Source organism: Polyodon spathula, chromosome 6 (genome assembly GCF_017654505.1).
Source record: "Polyodon spathula isolate WHYD16114869_AA chromosome 6, ASM1765450v1, whole genome shotgun sequence".
Lineage (NCBI taxonomy): Eukaryota > Metazoa > Chordata > Actinopteri > Acipenseriformes > Polyodontidae > Polyodon > Polyodon spathula.
The window spans coordinates 584,481-606,398 of record NC_054539.1 but is presented as its reverse complement, the minus strand read 5'-3'; the positions used below and the strand labels follow the sequence as shown (position 1 = coordinate 606,398).

At 42.2% G+C, this 21,918-nt stretch overlaps 1 protein-coding gene across 1 annotated transcript; it reads right to left on the bottom strand.

Annotated features, from left to right (window-relative positions):
- Positions 1–4,256: 4,256 nt before the first annotated feature.
- LOC121316497 (potassium voltage-gated channel subfamily G member 3-like) lies at positions 4,257–14,991 on the bottom strand. The gene is made up of 2 exons (XM_041251531.1): positions 14,339–14,991; positions 4,257–4,910 (listed from the first exon to the last, which is right to left on the bottom strand). Exons 1-2 carry the CDS (start codon positions 14,989–14,991, stop codon positions 4,265–4,267), a joined length of 1,299 nt encoding a protein of 432 aa, XP_041107465.1. The 3' UTR covers positions 4,257–4,264.
- Positions 14,992–21,918: the final 6,927 nt, after the last annotated feature.

Sequence of the window (21,918 nt, the reverse complement as noted above, 5' to 3'; positions counted from 1 at the left end):
TGGAACAGGATGAGACAGTGCTCTGCAGTGCAAGAATAGAAATGGACGATGGAATAGGACTAGCCAGTGCTCTGCAGTACAAGAATAGACATGGCCCAGAGTCCAAATGACAGGGTCTCTTAATGAATGTTGGGAACTCATACAGAAGTAAAGAGCACAGGGTCTAAATTAAGTCAGACTGTACCTGTTTCCCATGTGCATTTTATGCATGTTCTATTTGTTTCATGTCATGTTCTGTTTGTTTGTAACACATAAGAGAGCCAGCATTGCTACTTAGGGAGAATTCAATCAAAACTTACAGCACTGCTATATAACCCCGTTCTGTGCCGATATTCAATCAAATACTGCTAAGGGGTGTCATACATTAGATCAGTTCTCAATTAAGGGCTTTTCAGATACAGCACGTTTCTTGCTTGCTCAGGGTGTGTGTCCTCCTGTGCCTAGCATTTGAATTCAATATCGCTATAGAATGGAAATAACATGAGCCATAAAGTGGAGCTGTATTTGTTTTGATTGAATTCCCCTCTAGCGGGCTTGTATGAACAAAGGGGAAAGCAAACACTAATTGACTCTGTCTTACAGTACAGTACAATGCAGTAAGACAAGGAAGGGTAGACAACAATGTAATAATATAAACACTTTGGCTCCCATGCAAGTTCCAAAAGAGCAAACAGACTTTTAATTGAAAACTTGGGAATTGAAAATGGGAAGCAATACAATCTGCAATATGGATTTGTTTCGTGTGACAGATAAATCTTTTCACTGGATCACAACCTTAAAAACTTTGACCTATTTTATATTATATATATATATATATATATATATATATATATATATATATATATATATATATATATAAAATGCTAGAAATATTCAGAATTGTAATTTAAGGATTCCTAAATCATCGTGTGTTCAGAAGTTGTTTCTCAATAATTGTATAACACTAGCAGTTTGTTTTTACTTCATTTAATTATGTAAAAAGTCAAACCGCACTTCGCTAACCCAAGGTGTACTGCAGTAACCTCTTGTAAGGTTCCTAGCATGCTAACCCTTTCTCTGCTTGACCGCACTTCACTATCCCATGGCGCACTGCAGTAACCTCTTGCTTTATAATAACAGGCCCTTGCTCATTAGGGTCTGGATGTGGCAGGAAGCTGCCTATCTTGTTTTAGCTGTCCAGAACATTCTCTGCTCTTACCATTCAGCCTCACTAAATACATTATGACCAGACAACGCTGACAGAGCTTGTAAATGAAGACATTTAATTAGCTTTCTGGAAGGCAGCATTTACACACTTGCCTGACTGGATCATCGGTGTAAAAGGTCACCCTGAAAGAGCTTCAGTTTTGTGACATTTTAGGTGTTAAATCTGGAACGGTTTGTAATAGCAGTCGCTCTTCTCTAATAATTGACCATTAAAGGGTCCTAAGCGTCGCTATCATTATCTGTGCTAATCAGTCCAGTCTGCTAATGTGAGGCTGTGACTAGACATTGACTGTTTATCACCACAGATCAGCAATGCCTTTGAAAATCATGGAATATTCATCCTAAATCATCCAAAGCACATCTTTATATATGCATGTGTATTGCAGATTGCTACAGCATCATTAAAACACAGCAGCACCATCATTCAGCCCCACCACTACATCTCAGATCCCTTCTGATAATTTAGTGCCTCTGTGTCCACAGTTAAAGCAACAAGCAGTTCAATATTCATCTAGGAAACAAATAGGGCAATTAGTTATAAAAACAAACAGGAAACAGCTAAGCATTTGATGAGTCTCCTGAATAGTTATTCATCAAACGTGGTTGCCGTGTAACCCTCAGTGGGGAAACCTTTTCTTTAAGGCCAATGTGGACCAGCTGCAATGTAACATGCTCCAGATTACTGATGAAGGCATATCCCCTGATGAATCACACAGGTTAACTAACTGACAGTTTCCTTGAGCAGCTTGTCTTTTTTGTTTTTTTCTTGCTGGTTACTTCCTTTCATTGGCACATTTTAATTAGCTGGATTTACATGCATGTTCCCTCTAGCAGATGGGCTCAGAGAGGATCTGAATTCTGAATGCTCTGCACAGCGGCTCCACAGATCAAGGTGCGTTTTCATGCACAGCTTGTGACGGATCGTCATGAGATCACCAAAGTTTCAGACAGTTGATGAAAATCCAAGTGCCATATTGTTTACAGCTGAATGACTTCTGTAATCACATACTGAATGCGTTCACAGTCAATGTTCAGATTTCAATCAACACAGTCAGAAATCAGGGTATAGATAACTCAACACTGATTTTCTACATTTCTTCACGATCCGGATCTCGGAATCCGACCATCTGAATGGAACAAAATTGGACATGTCAAGAGATCTAACCCATGACATTGCACAAAATTGGACATGTCAAGAGATCTAACCTATGGCATTTGTCTTGCTATGGCATGCAATATTTTGTGCAAATCAATTGAACAGGGTTGAAGTTATTAAAGTACAAAAATTGGGCTGTAACAAGTGCCATCTCAATCCTTAGGGAAAAAAAACATTATATATTAACAAATAATCACACTGAAGCATGTTGATACTCTAGTAACTCGGATTCGGACAGAGTGTGATCTTTGACTTAAAGAACGGGTTTCTACCCTTGTATATACAGCATTATGAAACAAACTAACTAACACAATGATAGACACAATGACTGGAACAGAACCAACCCCACTTCGAATGGGATAATTAATCCTAGTGGTGGATTCAATCAATAAACACAAATAGAAATATACTTAATAAATAAATAAATAAATAAATAAATAGCATGTCCCTTGTCCCAATACGAATACCTGCTGGTTTCCTGGAACAGGCACATTTACTCATCTCCACAACAGCTGCCCTACAGTCAATACTGCCCATGTTTAAGCTATTAAAATAGAACCCTTGTGTGCATTTAACTTACACTTACACACAAGCTAAAGAGACTCACGCACTGTTAAGAGACTTTGTTTTTTCACAGAAGGAACCTTTATCATGATTTTCTTCATAAAACGAGAACAAGCAGCTCTTGGACCCTGCTGATCTCTGTGTAAAGAAGAATAGAGTCCAGACGCTGGCTTGACTCTCAATGTGTACAGAACCATCAGCTCTTCAGCATGTGATGTCACTGGACCGAAAACTCTAAATCTGATTGGCTCAAAGCTAATGCATAATTCCCTGCAGCCCACCTGACGCCTCATCGCACACAGAAGCTGGAAGCGATACCTGGGCTGCAGACCACAAGGAGAACAGTGAAGCCTCAGATACATCACATTGACCTTCAATAGCAGCAGTACCCTCTGTATCTGCAATGAGCTGAATCACAGATCAGCCAGTATAGTCCTGTAATCACCTCTGTCAGAACCGAAAGCAGAGAGAATCACCAGACATTTGCTGCCCCATAATTCTGCTCGCTCCAGATGTTGAATATTACTGCTTTGGTACATCACGGATACAGATAGAATTTGCTATGTTGTATCTAAGGTTTAGTTATTGTGGTGTGTAGGGATATTGCACACTGGGTGATTATGAAGGCACTTGACCACTTTGCACTACTGCCGTGGAACAATGAGACAAGTAAAGGTGACAAGGAAGAGTTACAATATTCTTGGTCCACAGAGCACTGCTGGTGATTCATCTCAATGTAGCTGCTGGGAAAGGCCCCATGAGTCTGGAGGAGAGGTTCCATGTTTAGATGCTGAAAGGTTATTCCCCAGCAGCAGTGCACAGTGCCCAGATGAGCCAATATTCACTCTGCCCATCCAGCTTCCATTGACAAAGTGTCATGCAGGTTACTTGGGATTATGCATTGTGTTTTAGCCAACCAGATCGCAAGTTTTCATCCCATGATATTTGGTGTAACATTGCAGTGTGCTTTGTAACAGAAGCTTAGTGATTCAAGCCGTCAGCTTCCTCTTGAGCCGAAGTTTGTAGGTGTTGCTATTTTTTTGGTTTGTTTTTAATCTCAAAATATGGATTGTATATATTCATAGCAAATAAATATGTTGAAAAAGCCTTTGTGGTTTAAAGCTGTAAAAGGCTGTGAGGAAACTGAAATTCACTCCCTAGTAGTCTTCAGTTCTGTGTAGATCCGACTCTTTACTTCCTGTTCCTAAACGCCTACCTCGTAAAAAACAGAGACACTACAGGGACATCCTTGGAAAGACAAAGTCATTGTCTCTTTTAAATGAAATCTGGCACCTTCTTTGATTGCAGCTCCCTTGAGTGGTTGGGGAGGTGTCAGGATCAGTTTAAGAACTCTGCAGACAGGCTCCTGCTGCAGCGCGCGGAGCGGAATTTGAGTTCTTGGTAGCACTGGACGAAGCTATGGTAGATGAAGGTGATGGGCAATGCCAGCAGGACAATGCCGCTGACCACACAGACCCCTCCCAGCACCCTCCCGGGCATGGTGATGGGGTACATGTCTCCATAGCCAACCGTGGTCATGGAGATAATAACCCACCAGCAAGCAGCGGGGATGCTGGCGTAGTCCTCGTTACCCATGTCCAGGTCCAGCCCATGCTCCAGCAGCTGGGACAGAGCCCCGAAGATGGCCATGGCCACGCAGATGAAGACCAGCAGCATGACCATCTCACGGTAGCAGCGCTTCAGCGTCAGCCCCAGGGTCTGCAGCCCCAGGAAGTGACGGGCCAGCTTGATGAGCCAGAAGATCCTCATCATGCGGAGCACGCGCAGGGTCACCCCGGCCCGCTGCAGCTGCGAGTTCTCACCGGTCAGCCCCGTCATCAGCACAGAGATGTAGTACGGGGTGATAGCCAGCATGTCGATGATGTTCAGGGGCCGACGCATGAACTTGCACTTGTCCTTTGACACGATGAAGCGCACGATGCACTCCGCCGTGAACCAGCCGATGCACACCGCCTCGATTATCCTGCAAGACACAAAGCGCAGTAAAGGAGGGGGTGGGACTATTTCTTAGGAGTTTATTTCAAAGGATGGGAGCCATTTGTGGGAATACGGTGAATTGAGTTCGGCCAGCAGACAATCAGCACCTCAGTTAATACAAACTGGTTAATGATCAAGGTCTGACTACAGGCATTGCTGAATCATGAATTGAAACCGATCATCTAAAATGACTCATCTCTCATCTAGGATGAGTATTTGATGATCAAAACTATTAGTTCCCAAGCCATTAAATAAGGAACTGATTCAAAAGCATTTCAAGTTGCAGCAGAGATACAGAGACCCAAACAATAAACCACATTCTGATCAGGATTTCAATGAGACAGATGCATATGGGTTGCAATCATTGATCATGATTTCTTATCATAATAGTGAATGATTTATGAAGATGATGATAAAGCAGCAGCCCTGTCCTTCTCTCCCCATGTGCTGAAAGTTTCTCTCCTGACCCCTGTTCTCTGCCTGGATTCTTATTCTCCTTTTCCATGCTTCCCACATTTTCAGCTGCACACTTCTCCCATGATGATCACAAACCTCTCCCTCCTTGCTGGTCCTGTTTCAATCTGACTCCCCCTGCACGGCTCATATTTTACCTTCGTCAGGGTCAGTGTTGGGGAGGTGTGCTGTGTGCTGTCCCCGTCTGCTGATCCCACACAGTCACAGTCACGCTCCACTGTGAGCATGGCGTGCCTGTACATTACCTCTCTGTGTGACTGCGATGAAAGAGGTTTAATGTGGTAATAGACTGGGAAGTTAACACTGTGATTAGTCAGATGGAAACAAGGCATTCACAGATGTTAAGGTGATTCAAGCTGACATAACCATTTGTTGTGTAGAAGATCCTTTTTGTTAAAAAAATAAATAAATAGAAAAATGAATGTCCCATATACAGCAGTTATATCTGGGCATCACACCTCTCATTCCCCTATCACAATGATGCATCGTCTCTGAATCAATTGCTGAACAATGTTTTTTGTAACATCCACAATTACTGACCTAAAGTAATTGTTACGGTTATTTATTAAAAGACTTAATGGTTAATCTATACCATTTAATATATATATATATATATATATATATATATATATATATATATATATATATATATATATATATATATATATAAAACCTTCCTATTTTTGGAAAATGTTAGAATAGTTAACACGGTGCCAACCAACTGGCTGGACAGATGGAATTAGTGATTGACTAAGTTTGTAATAAGCTTCACATGTTCATATTCAAGCCAAGAAAGCATATTGCAGTCTAGCAGGTGTTCAAGTGTTTGAGAGAGAATCAATGTTTGTGTGTACATAGCAGGGCCACTCAAATACGAAAGAAGCTCTAAAAAAAAGTTTAATAACTTGATAATCTGATTTAAAAAGACATTAGTTTATACCACTGGTCTTCCTATCTATTTCAGAGTGGCACTGTAATTGAGAATTAAACATTGAACAAGGGACATACAGACAGATATAACGTGCAAATCAGAATAATTCAATTTGAAATTGAGGGGAATAAAACAGAATCAAATGTAAAAACAAATCTTGTGTCCAGAAATCTTGTTACAGCCCAAGGCTAACCATGAATGTTCTATTTCTAACACTGTACTAGAGCTGTTAATCAGGTGAAAGACACAGCGTGGTGAGCAGAGTGAAGAGGAACAGCTCTGTAGTGTCTCAGCTTCAAAGATGTTCCAGAGTGAAGAGGAACAGCTCTGTAGTGTCTCAACTTCAAAGATGTTTGAGAGTGAAGAGGAACAGCTCTGTAGTGTCTCAACTTCAAAGATGTTTGAGAGTGAAGAGGAACAGCTCTGTAGTGTCTCAGCTTCAAAGATGTTCCAGAGTGAAGAGGAACAGCTCTGTAGTGTCTCAACTTCAATGATGTTTGAGAGTGAAGAGGAACAGCTCTGTAGTGTCTCAGCTTCAAAGATGTTCCAGAGTGAAGAGGAACAGCTCTGTAGTGTCTCAACTTCAATGATGTTTGAGAGTGAAGAGGAACAGCTCTGTAGTGTCTCAACTTCAAAGATGTTTGAGAGTGAAGAGGAACAGCTCTGTAGTGTCTCAGCTTCAAAGATGTTCCAGAGTGAAGAGGAACAGCTCTGTAGTGTCTCAACTTCAATGATGTTTGAGAGTGAAGAGGAACAGCTCTGTAGTGTCTCAGCTTCAAAGATGTTCCAGAGTGAAGAGGAACAGCTCTGTAGTGTCTCAACTTCAAAGACGTTTGAGAGTGAAGAGGAACAGCTCTGTAGTGTCTCAGCTTCAAAGATGTTCCAGAGTGAAGAGGAACAGCTCTGTAGTGTCTCAACTTCAAAGATGTTTGAGAGTGAAGAGGAACAGCTCTGTAGTGTCTCAACTTCAAAGATGTTTGAGAGTGAAGAGGAACAGCTCTGTAGTGTCTCAGCTTCAAAGATGTTCCAGAGTGAAGAGGAACAGCTCTGTAGTGTCTCAACTTCAAAGACGTTCGAGAGTGAAGAGGAACAGCTCTGTAGTGTCTCAGCTTCAAAGATGTTCCAGAGTGAAGAGAAACAGCTCTGTAGTGTCTCAACTTCAAAGATGTTTGAGAGTGAAGACGAACAGCTCTGTAGTGTCTCAACTTCAAAGATGTTTGAGAGTGAAGAGGAACAGCTCTGTAGTGTCTCAGTTTCAAAGATGTTTGAGAGTGAAGAGGAACAGCTCTGTAGTGTCTCAGCTTCATAGATGTTTGAGAGTGAAGAGGAACAGCTCTGTAGTGTCTCAGCTTCAAAGACGTTCCAGAGTGAGGAGGAACAGCTCTGTAGTGTCTCAACTTCAAAGATGTTTGAGAGTGAAGACGAACAGCTCTGTAGTGTCTCAACTTCAAAGATGTTTGAGAGTGAAGAGGAACAGCTCTGTAGTGTCTCAGTTTCAAAGATGTTTGAGAGTGAAGAGGAACAGCTCTGTAGTGTCTCAGCTTCATAGATGTTTGAGAGTGAAGAGGAACAGCTCTGTAGTGTCTCAGCTTCAAAGACGTTCCAGAGTGAGGAGGAACAGCTCTGTAGTGTCTCAGCTTCATAGATGTTTAGGGTAATGATTAGAAGACCAATGTCATGGAACTTATTCTGTCTGTTTTGAACTTGGTTTTCGGTGTTTAAAAACTTCCATAACTTAAAAAAAACTCCATTACAAAACCTAATGTAAAACTATACTATAACTAATTAATTGGTGTCCTATGTGGAAAAAAAAGTTATTTATGGTCACACCCAACAGCGGGACCAGTTTGTTTGTCTGTTTTGTTGACTGGGCTTATTTCCTTAAAGTGCACAAGCAGTTTTGAGTGGGATCATTTTTCTTAGACCTCTTTACAGATCTGCAGTGTTTAAACAGTTAAACCCCTGCACAAAGCAACGGTGTCAATCATCTATCAGAAGGGATATAGGACAGTAAACAATGCCCTTGCAGTACCTACCCAAAGCCACAGTAACGTGTCCCCCTGTGTTACTTACAGATCTCAGTGTTCTCATTATGGAGTTGACAACAGCACTTTTAAAAGGATGCAATGCTGATTATCATGGGGATTGCATCTGGGAGTAAAAGGAGTTTTGGCAGAGAGTCACGGGCATCTCCTACGTACCGTCGTCTCACAAGTGCCTTGTTTAGATCTGATCAAAAGTACAGTTTCATATCAACTCACCCTCACAAACTGGGGCTTTCTGGGGGGGGGGGGGGGGGGGGGGGGTGTCAACAATTAACGTGGCCTTTGTTTAGAAAACCAAATCTTTTGGTTTTCTATTTATTTGTATATTTTACCGTATTTAATCTCCTTTAAACATAATAATAATAATAATAATAATAATAATAATAATAATAATAATAATAATAATAATAATAATAATAATCAGTAACCTACACAATGAGCTGCACTCTAGTGAATCCTCTTTGCAGTGTGGTCTGCAATGAGAGCTGCACTCTAGTGAATCCTCTTTGCAGTGAGTTATACAATGAGCTGCACTCTAGTGAATCCTCTTTGCAGTGTGGTCTGCAATAAGAGCTGCACTCTAGTGAATCCTCTTTGCAGTGTGGTCTGCAATGAGAGCTGCACTCTAGTGAATCCTCTTTGAAATGTGGTCTGCAATGAGGGCTGCACTCTAGTGAATCCTCTTTGCAGTATGGTCTGCAATGAGAGCTGCACTCTAGTGAATCCTCTTTGCAGTGTGTTACACAATGAGCTGCACTCTAGTGAATCCTCTTTGCAGTGTGGTCTGCAATGAGAGCTGCACTCTAGTGAATCCTCTTTGCAGTGTGTTACACAATGAGCTGCACTCTAGTGAATCCTCTTTGCAGTGTGTTACACAATGAGCTGCACTCTAGTGAATCCTCTTTGCAGTGTGTTACACAATGAGCTGCACTCTAGTGAATCCTCTTTGCAGTGTGTTACACAGTGAGCTGCACTCTAGTGAATCCTCTTTGCAGTGTGGTCTGCAATGAGAGCTGCACTCTAGTCTTTGAAGTGTGTTATACAATGAGCTGCACTGTACTGCATGCTGGCTGCTCTGTTCCTGCTACTGGCCATAGTGAGCTTCCTCTTATTGGCTTCAATTTATAAATGGCTTAGTGCATGTTACAGTACATTGAACCTGATAAAACAGAACTGATAGACAGCTCTGCTTGTCAGGTCCTGGGACTCCTCTCCGTGGCTGCTGGTATGGACTCTGCTTGTCAAGCTTGAGAAGGAGAGCTCCTTTAGTTCAGCCGGTAGCCTCCTTCTTGGCAGCAGAAGGGTAGTTTAATTCATTTTATAACAAGTCTGCCCACCGGAATCATGACGATGAGAATCTGGACAGGACTCACAAGTACAGTATACAGAATAAAAATGCATGGTATCAATACAAGCATAATTACACAACATGAATAAATTCACAATCACAAACACAATGATATTTGCATTGCACCATGCTTTTCTTGCGTTATACTATACATCTACTGTTTAGATTGTTACAGTGCTTTACCCTACTCTTTATTACCATACTTGTCTAGACTTTTTCTATGTTTTAATAGGCTTTGCTGTGATATCATAGTATATCATTACACCTGTGGTATCACTCATTAGCATACAGGGCTGCACAACAAAAAAAAAAGACTGCTGAAACCATGAGTCCACTCGCTTGTTCACAGACCACCACTGCATGGGGCCACAAACAGGTATTTCTACAACGATTTGCACAAGCACGTGCTCAGCTTGGGCACACTGGGTGGGAGGTGGCACTGTAGAGCGGTCTGCATGTGCAGTAAAGCACCTGAGGATAACAATGAGTAATACTCTCCAGCCCTGTATATCTCAGGCAAACATAAAAGAATAATTCCCAAACTGAACGCAGTAGGGATTCAAGGAAATGCATGTACACGGATTAGGGAGTGGTTAACATGTAGAAAACAGAAAGTACTGATTAGAGGAGAAACCTCAAAATGGAGAGGTAACCAGCAGTGTACCACAGGGATCAGTATTAGGTCCTCTGCTATTCCTAATCTACATTAACGACTTATATTCTGGTGTAGTAAGCAAACTTGTTAAATTTGCAGACGACACAAAAATAGGAGTGGAAAACACCATTGCAGCAGCAAAGGTCATTTAAAATCATCTAGACAGCATTCAGAACTGGGCAGACACACAACAAATGACATTTAATAGAGAAAAGTGTAAGGCACTGCATGCAGGCAATACAAATGTGCATTATACATATCATATGGGAGATACTGAAATTGAAGAAGGAATCTATGAAAAAGACCTAGGAGTTTATGTTGACTCAGAAATGTCTTCATCTAGACAATGTGGGGAAGCTATAAAAAAGGCCAACAAGATGCTCAGATACATTGTGAAAAGTGTTGAATTTAAGTCAAGGTAAGTAATGTTAAAACTGTACAATGCATTAGTAAGACCTCATCTAGAATGTTGTGTTCAGTTCTGGTCACCTCGCTACAAAAAGGATATTGCTGCTCTAGAAAGAGTGCAAAGAAGAGCAACCAAAATTATTTAAAAAGGCATGTCATATGCAGATTGGCTATAAGAATTAAATCTATTCAGTCTTGAACAAAGACTATGCAGTGATCTGATTCAAGCATTCAGAATGCTAAAAGGGGATTTTTTTGACCTGAAAAAGAAACAAGGACCAGGGGTCACAAATGGAGATTAGATAAAGCGGCATTCAGAACAGAAGTCTGGAACCAACTCCTCAGTAATGTCGTTGAAACTGACACCCTGGGATCCTTCAAGAAGCTGCTTGATGAGATTCTGGGATCAATAAGCTCCTAACAAGCAAACGAGCAAGATGGGTCGAATGGCCTCCTCTTGTTTGTAAACTTTCTTATGTTCTTATGAAAGTAAATAAAGCCAAGAAATAAAATAAAGACGCACCCCTTTCCTAAAATACATCGCTGTTTTTTTTGTGTATGTATTATTGTGTTATGCACGTATGACTGCATAGCTGGTGTTCTCAGCAAAAAGGATCTGGAATCAAAACGCATACACTACACTGTATTTGTTCTGATAAAATGTTAACGCTGCCACACAGTGAGAAGAACTTTTCGATTCAGCTTTCAACAGAGCCCAGCCCTGCTTCCTCTCCCTCCAGCAGGCCCCTCGTCCTTTTCACAGATTACTTTCATTTTCTGATTGAACGGGGCGATGCTTTCATTTTATTCTGCACTATCTGGATACAAGGACTATAGTTGGATTTTATATATATATATATATATATATATATATATATATATATATATATATATATATATATCCGATAATTAGGCTACTTACATTATTGAATTAACTTGACTACTGTAAATGGGAAATTTGTCTTTAAAATGACTTACCAGCTGAATCCTTTAGGAATTCTTAAGTTCTTGAAAGATTTCTAATCCTGTGGAACACCTTATCACCACCACGGGGAAGAGAGTCCCTAAAATGTGAGGCTAAAACTAATAATAATAATAATAATAATAATAATAATAATAATAATAATAATAATACCAAAACAGAATTACACAGGTGGACTCATGCCCAATAGTTGGGTATACCAAAAGCAATCCTGAATATGCTGGATTTTCAATTTGCTTACGTTGTGTTGAGTATTTATAACTTGCTTACGGCTTCGTTTAACCCGAGTAAATGCATAGGAAAGCACCCCCAGCAAGACGCCTTTGTCTGGTTTCATTGTGCTGTAAAGCTCTAGAAATATAAACTGGATAATTGTGCCGTGATTATTAATGCAAGGTATTTAACAAAACTAGCTACAATAAGCGTTTTTTAAAAATCGATAACAGCAATCTCACCCTACCAACAGACATACAGTTTAAATAAGGACGTCATCATACATTCCCTTTAAATAAAACGTATAGCTTGGTCGATAAAGTGCAGTATCATCTGCTGGTATTGAATTATCATCTTATCTGGCTGTGTAAACAGTAAATCCTGCACTGTGTTCCAATAAGCAGCTGCTATATAGCAAACCGCAGCAGCGACACTTGTTCGATGAATAACATTGAAAACTGATACTGTGATGTTTCGAGTGAGGGTCTCCTAGGAGGAACGACAGAAGTACCCTTTAACATTTGTATTTTTACATTTATTTTTAGGAAAGTAGATTTTTAAAATACGCCTAACTTAAAGGATATATATATATATATATATATATATATATATATATATATATATATATATATATATATATATATATATATATATATATGTCCGTAAATTCAACGTTAAAATTACGCTAAACGGTGAAGGTAAATTGCCTTCTCTTATAAAATGACAATTTACCTTCAATTTAACAGCAAATTACCTTCATACTAAAAAGAAGAAAATATGTTTATTTTTACAGAACATTTCCTTTAAAAAAAAAAACAGATTTTTACATTTAAAAAGTAAAAACAGATATTTTTCGTTGTTTTAACAGCACGTTTCTTGAAAGAAAAAAAAACAAAAAAAAAAACATGCGTAGCGTCGACTGTTAAATACCGTCGATATTACCTCTAATTACGTTAAAACTGGAATCCCAGAATCCATTGCAGGCTGATTACAAATAGCAGCGTTTTAACAGCGTTAACTGTGTGTTAAATGTGATGTGCGGTTGCACAGTTATATGTAAATGTACACGTCCTTTGTGTTTCCTCACCATTTTATGTGTTTTGTTCATATTTTGTGTGGTCACCATTTTGTGGCAGGTCAGATGTTGGAGTGGGCAAGCCATCTATTCCCTTTATTGGTGTTTTCGTTCCCTGCTGGGTTCAATGCTGGCTGTATCGTAGTTTATTAAGTAAATCCGAGGGGCGGTTATTGCTGTGGAGGAGTTGTCGTTCATGTAAACTCATTTTATTAAGAGTTAATTTGCTGAAATTTACTAATCGCTATGATCTTTTACTGTAAAAGTATGTTTTTTAAATCTCTAAAAATGATTACCCGAATGTATGTAAAAACACGAAGTATGCTACTATTTTTACACGGTTTTACTGTAATAACATTATACGGTAATTCGCTCACCAGCTGACACTGTTTTACTGTACAAATGACGGTTATCAAGAAACTCTTACCATAATATGATGTACTGTGATACTGTTTTTTACACTGTATATTACTGGCAACCCAGCTGGCAGGTTTTTTAAACCGTAAAATGAACAGGTTTCACAGTTTTTTTTTTTTTTTTACATTATATATATATATATATATATATATATATATATATATATATATATATATATATTTTCCCATTATCCATTCAAGTACTGCGTATAAACAAACATAATAGAAAATACAAACGAATACCCAAAACACTACTTTGAAAATCTTAGAATATTTGAACAAAGGGTTTTGTGGCGCTCAAGACAAGAGAATACCCCCTGCCTCTTCAGCCAGCGTTACAGCGAATCACTACTATTTATTCTGTTAACTTTCATCAATTCAATATTTGCAGATTCGAAATACTCTTCTATAGAAAATAAATCGAAGCTAATCGTGTTTTCTACTACCGGTAATATGTGTCACGCACTCAGGCAAATAACAGCATTACTCAAACCACAGGCTCCCATCTGGGGTTTTCTGACGTTAAATGACTTTATCCTGAAACCAAATGAATGTTATTGAAAACAAACATATAGGACACGGTTTCTTGACTGAGATATCAGTGATCTAAATCAGCGTTATTGCAAATAGCCCCGGTGCGATCATCGGGTTTGCTCTGTGTCAGTCACTGACTGGAAAAAACAGTGGCGGAGGCTCCGTTTGTTTCATAATTTAGCTGCTTTAATCTACTCTGTGGCACTTGTTCAAACGGGTTACAAATGGTTTGATCAGATCCATAACTCCCGCTGAGCAATCACACATTGCAATAATGTTAACAGTCAGGCTAAGTGTATGTCATGCTAGGTAAATGAAATAAAATATAAATACCCAGAGTGGTCCGTTAAGTGCTCTGTGTACCTGTGCTCGTCCACGCTTCTGTTCTCTGCAGTTTTCCAGTCTGGCAGCGTGCTGGCACATAGGATCACCATGGACACAATCACAAATATTACCGACACCGAGGCCAGAATCTGCGCGGCTATGGAGGACGTGGGCTCCTCAAAAGTCCTCCGCATCCTCTCCAGCCACTGTGCGCTCCCTCTGCCCCGTCCCGCCGGGTCCTCGCCCTCTTCCTCCACTCTCAGCTCGTCCTCTGTTTTCGTGTCTTCCTCTGAGTAGTAGGTGTAAGTCTCGGACATCCTGTCGTCCAGTCGCCTCTGGCAGCAGAACTCCAGGTGCGCGCTTTCCAGCCCCCAGTAGATCATCTCGTTGTAGAAAGCCAGCTCGCACATCTGCGGGGCGAAGCGGAGCTTGCCATACTTCACATAGAGCATGATAAAGCCGAAAGCTTCCGAGTGTCGGTCAAAGAAAAACTCGTTCCTCTCCCGGTCGTAGTCATCGCACACTTCCAGCACCTCTTTCTCCGACACGCAGCCGTGGAGACGACTGACTCTCCTGAGAGGGAAATCCTTGATCACATCTCTGCGGAACACGTACTTGGTGCCACCCACATTCAGAATGCAAGTGCGGCTTCCAAACTTCATTTTAGTGCAAGTCACACAGCAAATACTACTTACGCACAGATGCAGTCCAGACAGACCCCCATCCAACCCCCTTAAACTGAAGCAGAGAACACCGCAGAGGGGCTGTTCGAGTCGGCAAAGATCTCTTCCATCATCCCCACACTCTCTTCCCGAGTCCAGATACAGGTGACCATATGATGCACTTCCAGACGAGACGAAATCCAGTGAGATGTCAGTACAGAGATGCCAGTTATCCTTTCCGCTTTTAAAATGCAGTAGTAAGTAGTGAACGCTCAATTGGCGAATTGTAAAAAAGAAAAAGTCACTTCTGGCAAAAGCGTCCGCAGCGCTTATAGTTGTGTACTTGTTCTCAAGTCGAGTCGCTCTCTCTCTCTAGTGAGTGATGTCACGCACAGACACACCTCCGCACTGTACAGCAACTGGAATAACTCTCCCGGCATCTTTACGCACCGGGGAAAGCTGCACTGCTCTGTTGCTCTTCAGTGGCTACCGGACTTGTTAGTTTGTTAAAGACTTGGTATAATCTGCTGTCAATCGAGAATGGTGAATTACACATGCTGTTGTTACTTTATTATAAGTGGTTATTGATAGGACTATCTTCTTTCCAATTAAAAATGTAAATTTGGCATAGTTTGCGTCCTGTCGCATTCTGCGTTGGAAGTGATTGAATGAAGGTTGAATATTAATTAGAAATACTAATACTAAGATTTAGACAGGGTAGGGCAGAGAATAAGATGTTATCAGGGTTAATAAAGCACTTAATAACAAACCACACACTTCACTAGTATTGTTATCTTTTTAGACAGACACAATCTATTTGCTGGCTTGCTGCTTGCTGCTATAAATAAATGTTATTTGTTTAACGAGGAGTAGTGTCCCTCTTATTCATCCTATCTGCAGTGTTCGGATTGATTCCATAGAACTGTATTGACGAAGAATTAAAATCGAACGCTTTAAATTGTGGTCAGTATTAAAATGCAGGTTTAGGACTATTTCATGAGAATTGTTGTAGTAATAATAATAATAATAATAATATAATAAATAATAATAATAATAATAATAATAATAATAATAATAATAATAATACACTGTGCTATATTGTTTTAAATAACCCATAGTAACCTGTTTGACTAACACTTAGCCAATTGATTTATGTTGAAGGTAAATACCTATGAATTCCCACAACGTCTATATTTAAACACTATCATGTATCATTCTATTTTTAAGCATGATGTTTAATTGTTTATTCTGTATATCAGATAGCAGAATAGCAGAGTGATAGTGACAATACTGAATGTTGGCCTTGCCACCCAATCCTCAGCTACTGTTACTTAGTTTAATGCAGCAAACCCCATCAGTGGCCACGCTGCCAAACACAGCCCCTTCTCATTTCCATTCTTTCCAACTGTAATGACAGGATGAGCTGGGTGTTAGGAGAGCCCACCCAAACACCACCATTATGTATTGATTGGCACATTTCTGCCGCGATATCAATTGCATTCATTATCTAGAACGGTCAGCACTGTCCTTGAGTAATGGCCCAGACACCAACTCCAAAAGCCTTCCGCATTACCGTCATTGTGCTTATTATCCATAGCACCCAATATTCAGCGTCTTCTCAAATATTGCTTCTGGTTTATTGTATTTTATAGTGTTCTTTATATAGTTTGTCAAAGACTCATCTAGAAGTTCAATAGAAAGCTGTGTACTGTGTAGGGGAAAAGAAACCTAAAATGGTGTGTGTGTGTGTGTGTGTGTGTGTGTGTGTGTGTGTCTGTGTGTGTGTGTGTGTGTGTAGATGGCACAGTTAATCAATTTCCACTAATGTTAATATGGGCCCTCTCTCAAGCCCTACATTATTCTGAATTAAGGTATCGAATACACACAGACCAGCTGAACTCTGCCTAAGTGCTGGGAACATTAGACTAAAGGATGTAACTGCACTTCCATTTCATGTGCTTACTCTTGTTAGATCTGTGCACTCAACATCATTTCAGCAGAAACACCTGCCAGAACAGGAAAGGCAAACTGTTTCTTCTGTACAGAATTTAATAGTAGTTTGCTCCCCCATATTTTGGTTCCAAATCCCACCTATGGGTAAAGAGGTTACACTATTGTGTTAAGCACATGCACTGCCAGGAATCCAAATTATTTCAAACTAGATCCGGCCAACTTGTTCTAAAAATAAATTGCCATGGTAATAGAATATATATATGCACTCATGTTTATAGGCCATGAGATGGAGAGGGGAGGCTAAACCCTCAGAAACTGAGAATTGACTGAGCACAGCGACACAGGCACTGACTGAGCACAGCGACACAGGCACTGAATGAGCACAGCGACACAGGCACTGACTGAGCACAATGACACAGGCACTGACTGAGCACAATAACACAGGCACTGACTGAGCACAGCGACAGAGGCACTGACTGAGCACAATAACACAGGCACTGACTGAGCACAGTGACACAGGCACTGACTGAGCACAATAACACAGGCACTGACTGAGCACAGCGACAGAGGCACTGACTGAGCACAATAACACAGACACTGACTGAGCACAACAACACAGACACTGACTGAGCACAATAACACAGACACTGACTGAGCACAGCAACACAGGCACTGACTGAGCACAATAACACAGGCACTGACTGAGCACAGCGACACAGGCACTGACTGAGCACAATAACACAGGCACTGACTGAGCACAATAACACAGGCTCTGACTGACCACAATAACACAGACACTGACTGAGCACAATAACACAGGCACTGACTGAGCACAATAACACAGGCACTGACTGAGCACAATAACACAGGCACTGACTGAGCACAGTGACACAGGCACTGACTGAGCACAATAACACAGGCACTGACTGAGCACAGCGACATAGGCACTGACTGAGCACAATAACACAGGCACTGACTGAGCACAGCGACACAGGCACTGACTGAGCACAATAACACAGGCACTGACTGAGCACAATAACACAGGCACTGACTGAGCACAATAACACAGGCACTGACTGAGCACAGCGACACAGGCACTGACTGAGCACAATAACACAGGCACTGACTGAGCACAGCGACACACACTGACTGAGCACAATAACACACACTGACTGAGCACAATAACACAGACACTGACTGAGCACAATAACACAGGCACTGACTGAGCACAATAACACAGGCACTGACTGAGCACAATAACACAGGCACTGACTGAGCACAATAACACAGCACAATAACACAGGCACTGACTGAGCACAACAACAGAGGCACTGACTGAGCACAACAACACAGGCACTGACTGAGCACAATAACACAGGCACTGACTGAGCACAATAACACAGGCACTGACTGAGCACAATAACACAGGCACTGACTGAGCACAATAACACAGGCACTGACTGAGCACAATAACACAGAACACAGGCACTGACTGAGCACAATAACACAGGCACTGACTGAGCACACACAACACAGGCACTGACTGAGCACAATAACACAGGCACTGACTGAGCACAATAACACAGGCACTGACTGCACTGACTGAGCACAATAACACAGGCACTGACTGAGCACAATAACACAGGCACTGACTGAGCACAATAACACAGGCACTGACTGAGCACAATGAGCACAGCACAGACACTGACTGAGCACAATAACACAGGCACTGACTGAGCACTAACACAGGCACTGACTGAGCACAATAACACAGACACTGACTGAGCACAATAACACAGGCACTGACTGAGCACAATAACACAGGCACTGACTGAGCACAATAACACAGACACTGACTGAGCACAATAACACAGGCACTGACTGAGCACAATAACACAGGCACTGACTGAGCACTGACTGAGCACAATAACACAGACACTGACTGAGCACTGACACAGGCACTGACTGAGCACAATAACACAGGCACTGACTGAGCACAATAACACAGGCACTGACTGAGCACAATAACACAGGCACTGACTGAGCACAGCGACACAGGCACTGACTGAGCACAATAACACAGGCACTGACTGAGCACAGCGACACAGGCACTGACTGAGCACAATAACACAGGCACTGACTGAGCACAGCGACACAGGCACTGACTGAGCACAATAACACAGGCACTGACTGAGCACAGCGACACAGGCACTGACTGAGCACAATAACACAGGCACTGACTGAGCACAATAACACAGGCACTGACTGAGCACAATAACACAGGCACTGACTGAGCACAATAACACAGACACTGACTGAGCACAATAACACAGACACTGACTGAGCACAATAACACAGGCACTGACTGAGCACAATAACACAGCTACTGACTGAGCACAATAACACAGGCACTGACTGAGCACAATAACACAGGCACTGACTGAGCACAGCGACACAGGCACTGACTGAGCACAATAACACAGGCACTGACTGAGCACAGCGACACAGGCACTGACTGAGCACAATAACACAGGCACTGACTGAGCACAGCGACACAGGCACTGACTGAGCACAATAACACAGGCACTGACTGAGCACAACAACACAGGCACTGACTGAGCACAATAACACAGGCACTGACTGAGCACAACACACAGGCACTGACTGAGCACAATAACACAGGCACTGACTGAGCACAATAACACAGGCACTGACTGAGCACAACACTGACTGAGCACAATAACACAGGCACTGACTGAGCACAGTGACACAGGCACTGACTGAGCACAATAACACAGGCACTGACTGAGCACAGCGACACAGGCACTGACTGAGCACAATAACACAGGCACTGACTGAGCACAATAACACAGGCACTGACTGAGCACAATAACACAGGCACTGACTGAGCACAATAACACAGGCACTGACTGAGCACAATAACACAGGCACTGACTGAGCACAATAACACAGGCACTGACTGAGCACAATAACACAGGCACTGACTGAGCACAATAACACAGACACTGACTGAGCACAATAACACAGGCACTGACTGAGCACAATAACACAGGCACTGACTGAGCACAATAACACAGGCACTGACTGAGCACAATAACACAGGCACTGACTGAGCACAGCGACACAGGCACTGACTGAGCACAGCGACACAGGCACTGACTGAGCACAATAACACAGGCACTGACTGAGCACAATAACACAGGCACTGACTGAGCACAATAACACAGGCACTGACTGAGCACAATAACACAGGCACTGACTGAGCACAATAACACAGGCACTGACTGAGCACAGTGACACAGGCACTGACTGAGCACAATAACACAGGCACTGACTGAGCACAATAACACAGGCACTGACTGAGCACAATAACACAGGCACTGACTGAGCACAATAACACAGGCACTGACTGAGCACAATAACACAGGCACTGACTGAGCACAATAACACAGGCACTGACTGAGCACAATAACACAGGCACTGACTGAGCACAATAACACAGGCACTGACTGAGCACAATAACACAGGCACTGACTGAGCACAGTGACACAGGCACTGACTGAGCACAATAACACAGGCACTGACTGAGCACAATAACACAGGCACTGACTGAGCACAGTAACACAGGCACTGACTGAGCACAATAACACAGGCACTGACTGAGCACAGCAACACAGACACTGACTGAGCACAATAACACAGGCACTGACTGAGCACAGTAACACAGGCACTGACTGAGCACAATAACACAGGCACTGACTGAGCACAATAACACAGACACTGACTGAGCACAATAACACAGGCACTGACTGAGCACAGCGACACAGGCACTGACTGAGCACAATAACACAGGCTCTGACTGACCACAATAACACAGACACTGACTGAGCACAATAACACAGGCACTGACTGAGCACAATAACACAGGCACTGACTGAGCACAATAACACAGCTACTGACTGAGCACAATAACACAGGCACTGACTGAGCACAATAACACAGGCACTGACTGAGCACAATAACACAGGCACTGACTGAGCACAATAACACAGGCACTGACTGAGCACAATAACACAGGCACTGACAGGCACAACTGAGCACACGACACAGGCACTGACTGAGCACAATAACACAGGCACTGACTGAGCACAATAACACAGGCACTGACTGAGCACAATAACACAGGCACTGACTGAGCACAGCGACACAGGCACTGACTGAGCACAATAACACAGGCACTGACTGAGCACAATAACACAGGCACTGACTGAGCACAGCGACACAGGCACTGACTGAGCACAATAACACAGGCACTGACTGAGCACAATAACACAGGCACTGACTGAGCACAATAACACAGGCACTGACTGAGCACAGCGACACAGGCACTGACTGAGCACAATAACACAGGCACTGACTGAGCACAGCGACACAGGCACTGACTGAGCACAATAACACAGGCACTGACTGAGCACAATAACACAGGCACTGACTGAGCACAATAACACAGACACTGACTGAGCACAATAACACAGGCACTGACTGAGCACAATAACACAGGCACTGACTGAGCACAATAACACAGGCACTGACTGAGCACAATAACACAGGCACTGACTGAGCACAATAACACAGGCACTGACTGAGCACAATAACACAGGCACTGACTGAGCACAATAACACAGGCACTGACTGAGCACACTGACTAACACAGGCACTGACTGAGCACAATAACACAGGCACTGACTGAGCACAATAACACAGGCACTGACTGAGCACAATAACACAGGCACTGACTGAGCACAATAACACAGGCACTGACTGAGCACAATAACACAGGCACTGACTGAGCACAATAACACAGGCACTGACTGAGCACAATAACACAGGCACTGACTGAGCACAATAACACAGGCACTGACTGAGCACAATAACACAGGCACTGACTGAGCA